The 9559-nt window shown below is 32.8% G+C and overlaps 1 protein-coding gene across 2 annotated transcripts; it reads right to left on the bottom strand.

Moving 5' to 3' along the window:
* Positions 1-680: 680 nt before the first annotated feature.
* On the bottom strand, positions 681-4795 carry LOC139861624 (calmodulin-binding receptor kinase CaMRLK). 2 transcript variants are annotated; one of them, XM_071850073.1, is made up of 3 exons: positions 4332-4794; positions 3306-4007; positions 681-1490 (listed from the first exon to the last, which is right to left on the bottom strand). In XM_071850073.1, the coding sequence occupies exons 1-3, from the start codon at positions 4702-4704 to the stop codon at positions 871-873; spliced, it is 1695 nt and encodes a 564-aa protein (XP_071706174.1). In that variant the 5' UTR covers positions 4705-4794; the 3' UTR covers positions 681-870. The 2 variants fall into 2 exon arrangements, with proteins under 2 accessions (XP_071706174.1, XP_071706173.1); XM_071850072.1 differs by having other exon boundaries at positions 3306-4795.
* Positions 4796-9559: the final 4764 nt, after the last annotated feature.

Raw genomic sequence — 9559 nt, forward strand, 5'->3', positions numbered from 1 at the left:
TTCAAAGTCTTACTTTCAAAATTTTGACTTAAAATATTTTTATTTATGTTATGTAGTATTTGATTAAACTTATATGAATGGATTCAGTTTTAAAATGTGTTTTCATTAATATATGTTTCATCAAATATTATATAACAGAAACAAAAATATTAAAAGTCAAAATTATACAAGTAAGATTTTGAAAAGTCACATGATATTTATCATGAGAAACAAGTAAAACTTTGAAAAGTCAAACATGATATTTATTATGGGAAAAGTCAAACATGATATTTATTATGGGATGGAGTAAGTAATAGGTAAGATTGAACTTGCTCCGGAAGAGTTCTAATTATTTTTAATTAATCACCAATTAGTGTTGATCACTCCAAAGGGAAGGTTTTACCGACCCGCTCCGGGACTAAGGTCCGGTTCGCCTGCCCTGTATGGGATGGTTTAAGGGTCGGATCCCCTGAGTGTGGTTCGGGTTTCCTGCTCGAACGCGTGTGTGGGCAAATGATGACTAGTCTTCGGTCCAGACTGATGCAAGCTTGCCGTTTAAAAAAAAAAATGTTGATCACTTTTTGTAACTTTACAAGTCCGTGACTTTCCTTACAAAACATAAATATATTTCATCACTACATGTACAGTGTGCAACATTGTTAGTACACATACCACAAATAATACTTTGGACTTTTCACACATGCCAAAATATGTATCCATTTGAAATTAACCACTCACCTCAATCAACAAAACTGAACAAATTTATATGCACAATGTACAGCCCACTAAAGTTCAAGCCTTCTGGATTCGGTAATCAAAGCTCTGAAATAATGATTTACTCAATTAAAAGTAAAACAGTGACAAAACACAGTTAAAAAAGCAAAAAGTCCATCAGTTTAACTCCATTGTGACAGGATGTATATCTTTCAACATGCCTAAAACTTGTTGCATTGTAGGTCTTTTTCCAGGTGTCTCAGCTGTACACAAATAACCAACTCGGAGACATTCAACCATCTCACTCACCGAGTTATCACCGAGTCGTAACCTCGAGTCCAACGCGTCAACTCCCCGTCCTTCCCTAACGAATTTTCTTGTTTTCGATACCGTTTCATCCGACCCTGTTTCACCAGATAACAACTCGATCAACACGACACCAAAACTATACACATCCGAGTGAGTGGTTTGTGAGTCGGCTAGGTCATGACTTAGTCCCGTGTCCGCAATTCGTGGTTCTAGGTAATCAGATAAAAGGATGTTGGATGGAACCAAGTGGCCGTGTACTATTGGTACAGATTGGGCGTGGTGAAGGTAGGCTAGCCCACGGGCAATTCCAACTGCAATATTGTGACGTGTACGCCATTCCATTTTTTCTGGCGACGATGCGTCCACCGGGTGGTCCCATGTGTCGGTACTCCAATCCTCCACGTCGGTTTTACCCGTCGGGAGCTCTTGTAACCAACGGTGGAGATCACCGTTGCCCATAAACTCATATAACACGAGTTTTTCCTTACCTACACATAACAATAACAAGTTTAAATTAAAATGTGCAATTATTAAAATTGATCAAAAAGGAAACTGATTTGTGACTTGTACATGGTTCTTGGGATAAATATACGATTTCAGATGTTCCCTAAGTTGTAGAAAAGGCAATAAATATCCAACAAACGTACTAAATGACCTATAAATAATGCATGACTTTATACATTACAATAACAACTACTTTAAATAATAATATATCTAAATCTACAAACAAATAATTCCAAAAGTAGTTGAAGGTAAGTTATTTTAATAAATGATTTCACCCTTTCTTTCTGAACTCCTTGACATGTGTTGTAGAAATTTCATAAGACATGTTATAAATCAAACCATTTATCATGCACCATTCTCATACCAAACATTCTAGTCCTTGTACATTATATGGGATCAAAATCAATATCAATATTTATATATTATATATGGAGTATGGAGCATATACCACAACCTTAACATATGATAATTTTTTGTAATCTATCAAAATGATATTTTGGACTATTTGTATTCAAAATTTGTTCTTTTATTGCATATTTACTGACTATCGTTCCATCTCTGCCTTTCCTGCCCATATCGTCTGCCCTTCACATGATCTCTTTTGACTTTCTAAAAAGTTGAACAACATTCAATTTCATGTAGTACTCGTACTAATTAGTGGTTTCCTTAATCAAGGAGTACTTTCTACCTAGTTGACTACCTAAATCATTGAAACCTACTACCAATATAGCATAAAACTCCCCAAATGAAGGGGAAGCTAATTGGAACACATCTCATAAAAGCACTTTGACTTGTACCTTAGGCAGTGTACAATGTACAATCACGGTACAATACTTGGACAATGCTTGCTTTTATCATTGTAAAGCATTGCAAATAATAATAATAATAATAATAATAATAATAATAATAATAATAATAATAATAATAATAATAATAATAATAATAAAATAGTCTCTCCAATCTCATCCCACTTCTATTATATTATTCAGTAATTTTTTAACGTGTTAAATTAATTGTATACTTTTATAAATAGATAAAATTTATAAAATAAAATTATTATATGCTATTAGTTTGTGCATGTAAATGAGAAGACTAATATCTATATAGTCTAATAAACCTCTAAAATGATGACATCATCATTAAGCTAAATTACCCTATATTTTTCATAATTATGATGTCATAATTTTATATTAATTTAATTAAAAAAATAATACAAAATCTTTTATAAAAAGAAATATTAATCTCTCCTAAATTATAATTTTATTTTTCTAAAAAAATTTAAAAGGTATTTATTATTAATAATAATTGTTATTATTATTAAAAATATAAATATAAATAAATATTCAACTTTGAGCGAACTCTATTTTGTAAAATCAACGGCAAGTTTCTTAGTCGGAATCCATGGTTTCACGGGGCAATAAACTAACTGACTTTAATATTTATATTTACTTAATACTTAAAACATATAATTAAACTGTTTCGTTTAAACAAACCCGTATTTTCACGGGTCATTTCACTAATTATTAACTACGATGCAAAGTATACTTCTTTATCCAAAAATTGCAAATTATACTTTTTTTTCTTTGATAAAAAACGAAAAATCATATAAATACGAATATTCAATAAACGATACTCCACAAGGAAGATCTCAATAAAATAAAACTTGTACTTAAAAAGCGGTAAAAATAAAAACTATTTTTAACGGAGCCTACTCTAGATTTTTTCGCATGCCATGCAAATAGTAAGTCATTAGCAATTATTACTTTGAAAATAATAAATTTTGAAAAGACTAAACTAACCTGCAATGCAGTAGCCAGAAATAGGAAGCAAATTTGGATGTTTGAGTTTTGAGAGGTTTTCAAACATACAAACAGCATCCTGATGACTCATTCCTCTAGCATTTTCCAACACTTTGACTGCCACGTGGATCTCACCTGGCAATACAGCTCGGTAAACTGGCCCACATCTTCCTTCTGCCAACAAGGATTCTCTCCCAAATTGTGACGTGGCAGCCATCAAGTCCTTAAAAGTAAAACTCATCAACGGTTTTTCAAACATTACAACAGCTGCTGATGATGGTTCACGGACGTCCACCACCCAAGATGAACCGGACTCAGTTTCAAACGAAAATGGACCGGATTTTTCTATCTTGAACGGTTGGTGTTGGTGAACCGGTTTGGAAATAGCCCATTTGTTTTTTCTGGCTTTATTTCTTCTTCTTTTAACCATGCAACATATTGATACTACAATAGCTAGTAACACCAATAATGATGCTATAGATATGATTATTATCAAATGTAACCGCTTTACCGAACCGGGTTTTTTATGTTTTTTAACCGGTTCAGGTTTACTTTGAGTTGAAACAATCTGGTGTGGTTTAGTATGTGATTCTTTTGGGGTCTGAGTATGATTTTTTGTTAAGTTTGAAGATTTAAACAACATGCCAGCATTTATGAATGAAGAATTACCAAATTTTTGAACTTGATCATATGGTAATGAGCCTGTGAAATTATTAAATGAAATATTCAAGAAATTGATATTCACAAGTGGAGGAAAATCTTTAGGAAATATGCCACTCATATGATTATTTGAAACATCTAAGTACTCTAATGAGTGTAGATCCGAAATGGATTTGGATTGACCCGAAATATTACAGCTTGAAAGATCAAGATGCTGTAGTTTTTTTAGTAAATTTAGACCTAAAGGTAACACCTTTAAGTTATTATGAGATACATCAAGAAAAGATAGGTTTGATAAATTTGACAGATGAGCTAAGTTAGTGAACCTGTTGTAAGAAAGATTAAGGATTTGAATTGAAGATATACCCGACCCGGATTCAAATCCGATTGTACCTCCAAGCTTGTTGTTTGAAAGATTGACTTGGGTCAAAGTTGGAGTTGCCCAAAACCATGTTGGTATATACCCTTTAAGAGAGTTGTTGGAAAGGTTGATTGTATGAATATGAGTTAAGTTTTTGAGGTAGTTCCATGAGATAGAACCAGAGAGGTTTCTTGAAGGTAAGTTAATTTCAGAGATTGATGAGTTTGAGCAGTGAAACCATGAAGAATTGAAGTTAGAAACAGATGCAAAAGCCTTTGAGATGAGGATATGGTCTATGTTGTTGCAGTTTCTTGATTGTGATAAGGTGAAGAGTGTGGTGAGTATGAGTGTTTTGATTAAACAAGAAAAAAGATTCATTTTTTCTTAGTGGGGTTTGTTTCATCAAGAAAAAAGATTCATTCTTGGAGGATTTTTTTTTTTTTTTTTTTTTTTTTTTTGGGATGAAATTTTGTGTTTGGTAGATGGTGTGAAGGGAGTTTAAAGAGGTGAGAGATGGTGGAGTTAGAGATAAAAAGAAAATGGGAGGGAAGTGGAGTTGAAATGTGGTGGGAGAGTCGGAGAAGGTTTGCTTCACAATTTGGTTTTGTCAAAAATAAACAACTGTTATTTAAACCTTTTGTTTTTGTTGTTGTAGTTGCTAGTCATAAATTGAATAAAACACACAAAATTTAAATTTAAGGTACAAAATGGTTGTAACATTTAATAGTTGAACAGAACAATACCTAAGTTTGACATGCTTAAAATTTGTCGTTCAAATGTTCAATGTTGACAAGTCTATCCTAAATTTGTCATATGCTTATATGAAGTTGATTTTTTTTGCAAAAGTATGTACAACTTATTCGGTAGAGGCGAACAATCGGATTTTTAGTTGCTTGTACTTTTGTTTGTTTTTTGGTATACTGTTTGATACGTTTTGTTATGTCTTTTGGTTGCGTTGTTTCACTTAGTTGTTCTGTGTGTTTTGTTTAAACGGTTTCAAATTTTTGTTTAGTTTCTCTACTTATACGTGTGAAGGTTTTTTTTTTCTCATCGTTTTTTGAAAGTTTCTTCGTATTTATGAAAAGTTTGATTTTTTGGCAAAAATATCAACAATATATAAAAAGTGTAATATGATTGTTATGAAAATAATGTAGCATACAAGTATCTATAAGTTGGGATAGTGTTACTCCTCATTTCTAACTCGATACTATGCCTTTTATATTTACTTATCTTATGTTAGTGACATATGTTAAAATGAAAGCATTTAGCGCATAGTGATATATATAGAGCATATATGTAAACTTGTACACTTGCATCTCTCAATTCAATTCCATCACAAACATCTCTTTTTAGCTTAATTGTTATCGTCATTTTCTGAGTATCCGAAAAGTCTCGAGTTCGAGCCTCAATTGGAGATTTATAATGCAATTTGCTTTGTAATTGGTTATGGACTCCTTTGGGGGTTTTTTGCAAATGGTGGGTTCGACCTATATATAACAAAGTTCCCTATGGGTTATCATTGGGTGCAATATCCCAAGGTTTCCTACTAATTCGTGTGTCGTTCGGGATGGTGGGGGCAAACATCGAGGACGGTGAGTTTAGACGAATGCCACATCGACTTTGGACATGAGTGATTTGGGGATAATGTTTCAACTCGACGTGGACGTCAAGAGTTTAAATTGGGAGTTTGTAATAACTCGTCCCACACCGAGTTGTGAAATAAATTTGGAGTTCCTTATAAGCTTATAGTAGTGACTAACTAATATCTTCCATCATGGTTATTAGTTGAAACCTGAAAATACCTATTTACTCTGCTGCGTTAACTTTGAGGGACGATAGACTCTCTGGGTGTGACGGAAACGCGAAATGTGCATCTCTTTGGTCCGCCGTGAGGTTCATTTCATTATTACTTTTTTTTTTAAAAGCAATCAATGTATATTTATTTAAAATTGGAAATAAGATATAGTATGGGTATGTACATTTATGTAATCTCTCGAGAAGCCTATGTCTAAACATAACGATATAGCAATTACAGTACTAAAAACAAAGGTGATTATGGATCTTATAGCCTTATCGAAGCCTCAGCCAATACCAGTTTTGTTAGCAGCCACCGAATCATACACAGTAGGATTTGATAGCCCGGTGTACCACTCGATCTTACCTTTCTTCCATCTTCAGGAGATCCAATCAAAAGTTTTAATTTGGATTTCATTTACCATTGAAGTGGGAATTAGTTTTCCATTACCAAATATACATGTGTTGCGATCTTTCCATAAGATATAAACGGTAGTCCATACCGAAGCTTGCCATAGTATTACACCGTGTGAGAATTTGATATTTACATTTTTTTCCTTTAACAATGTCCGATACATTCTTGATGTTTATTGAATCAAACGACCACTATTTGTCAACTTTCTCACATACATCATTAGCGAAATTGCATTTGATTAGAACATGTTTTATCATTTCCACATCATTATCATATAATGGTCATCTAACCGAGTGTAGATCAATGCCCATAATGTCTAGTTTAACCAAATGAAAATACCAATCTTTTGAGGAATAAGCTTATTTAACTGAGTTATTATTACTTTAATGCTTATATTCATGTATGAGTTTCAGGATCATCTTGCTATTACTAGTTATTTCCAAGTAATCTCCGACACATTCAACACATACTTTGCACCTGCGGTGCTACCTCATTCTTTGAAGGCATCAGTGTCCTTCAAGTAACATATTGCATCAATGATGATTATCAATCCAAATGACATCCCTGATGCTCATCCAAATCACCAAGCATCCCCTAATGTGTATCAATCATAAAGCATCCTTAATGCTTGTCAAAGCTATATTTAGCATCTCAAATTATTATCTAAATCATCAAGCATCCTCGATGCTTGTCAATCACAAAGCATCCCCGATGCTTGTAAAACCACCATTTAGCATCCTCGATGCCCATCCAAATCGTCAAGCTTCCCCGATGCTTATCAATCACAAAGCATCCTTAAGGATTGTCAAGCCACCATTAAGCATCCCCAAGCCCATTCAAATCATCAAACATTCCCAATGCTTTCTAACTCATTGACCTTTTTATTTGTTTATTATCATAATAGCATCCCTAAGCTCATTAATCCACCAAGCTGTTGGATGTGTGAAGGATACCAAAACAACAAGAAAAAGTGTGTTTTAGTGTTAAGGCGCGTCGTGGCTCGTTAAGGAGCGCCATGGCTCAACACTTGGATTGAGGTTTGAAGGTTGCAATGCTGTCAGTTTTGAAATCATGCTTTAAGCCACGGCGCGGATCCTCCAGCCGCGGCACGGTTTAAGCCTATCCGGGAGCCTGAAGAGGAAAAACGTGTTTTCTTGCTCTTTAAGTTGTTTCCTTGTTTAAATATGCCTATATAAACTGTAGTGACCCGAACTTTTCCATGTTTATATATATTAATTGAGATTGATATTTACATGATTAAATGTTTCCAACATGTTAAGCAATCAAATTTGTTAAGACTTGATTAATTGAAATATGTTTCATATAGACAATTGACCACCCAAGTTAACCGGTGATTCACGAACATTAAAACTTGTAAAAACTATATGATGACATATATATGGATATATATATAGTTAACATGATACTATGATAAGTAAACATATCATTAAGTATATTAACAATGAACTACATATGTAAAAACAAGACTACTAACTTAATGATTTTTAAACGAGACATATATGTAACGATTATCGTTGTAAAGACATTTAATGTATATATATCATATTAAGAGATATTCATACATGATAATATCATGATAATATAATAATTTAAAATCTCATTTGATATTATAAACATTGGGTTAACAATATTTAACAAGATCGTTAACCTAAAGGTTTCAAAACAACACTTACATGTAACGACTAACGATGACTTAACGACTCAGTTAAAATGTATATACATGTAGTGTTTTAATATGTATTTATACACTTTTGAAAGACTTCAATACACTTATCAAAATACTTCTACTTAATAAAAATGCTTACAATTACATCCTCGTTCAGTTTCATCAACAATTCTACTCGTATGCACCCGTATTCGTACTCGTACAATACACAGCTTTTAGATGTATGTACTATTGGTATATACACTCCAATGAGCAGCTCTTAGCAGCCCATGTGAGTCACCTAACACATGTGGGAACCATCATTTGGCAACTAGCATGAAATATCTCATAAAATTACAAAAATATGAGTAATCATTCATGACTTATTTACATGAAAACAAAATTACATATCCTTTATATCTAATCCATACACCAACGACCAAAAACACCTACAAACACTTTCATTCTTCAATTTTATTCATCTAATTGATCTCTCTCAAGTTCTATCTTCAAGTTCTAAGTGTTCTTCATATATTCTACAAGTTCTAGTTACATAAAATCAAGAATACTTTCAAGTTTGCTAGCTCACTTCCAATCTTGTAAGGTGATCATCCAACCTCAAGAAATCTTTGTTTATTACAGTAGGTTATCATTCTAATACAAGGTAATAATCATATTCAAACTTTGGTTCAATTTCTATAACTATAACAATCTTATTTCAAGTGATGATCTTACTTGAACTTGTTTTCGTGTCATGATTCTGCTTCAAGAACTTCGAGCCATCCAAGGATCCGTTGAAGCTAGATCCATTTTTCTCTTTTCCAGTAGGTTTATCCAAGGAACTTAAGGTAGTAATGATGTTCATAACATCATTCGATTCATACATATAAAGCTATCTTATTCGAAGGTTTAAACTTGTAATCACTAGAACATAGTTTAGTTAATTCTAAACTTGTTCGCAAACAAAAGTTAATCCTTCTAACTTGACTTTTAAAATCAACTAAACACATGTTCTATATCTATATGATATGCTAACTTAATGATTTAAAACCTGGAGACACGAAAAACACCGTAAAACCGGATTTACGCCGTCGTAGTAACACCGCGGGCTGTTTTGGGTTAGTTAATTAAAAACTATGATAAACTTTGATTTAAAAGTTGTTATTTTGAGAAAATGATTTTTATTATTAACATGAAACTATATCCAAAAATTATAGTTAAACTCAAAGTGGAAGTATGTTTTCTAAAATGGTCATCTAGACGTCGTTCTTTCGACTAAAATGACTACCTTTACAAAAACGACTTGTAACTTATTTTTCCGACTATAAACCTATACTTTTTCTGTTTAGATTCATAAA

The sequence above is a fragment of the Rutidosis leptorrhynchoides genome, chromosome 8 (assembly GCF_046630445.1).
Source record: "Rutidosis leptorrhynchoides isolate AG116_Rl617_1_P2 chromosome 8, CSIRO_AGI_Rlap_v1, whole genome shotgun sequence".
Classification (NCBI taxonomy): domain Eukaryota; kingdom Viridiplantae; phylum Streptophyta; class Magnoliopsida; order Asterales; family Asteraceae; genus Rutidosis; species Rutidosis leptorrhynchoides.

Coding starts and splice junctions, on each gene's coding strand:
- LOC139861624 (XM_071850072.1), bottom strand. CDS start 4,704: ATGAATCTTTTTTCTTGTTTAATCAAAACACTCATACTCACCACACTC. Junction 1,491..3,305: donor TTCTGGCTACTGCATTGCAG/GTTAGTTTAGTC, acceptor TGTTATGTGTAG/GTAAGGAAAAACTCGTGTTA.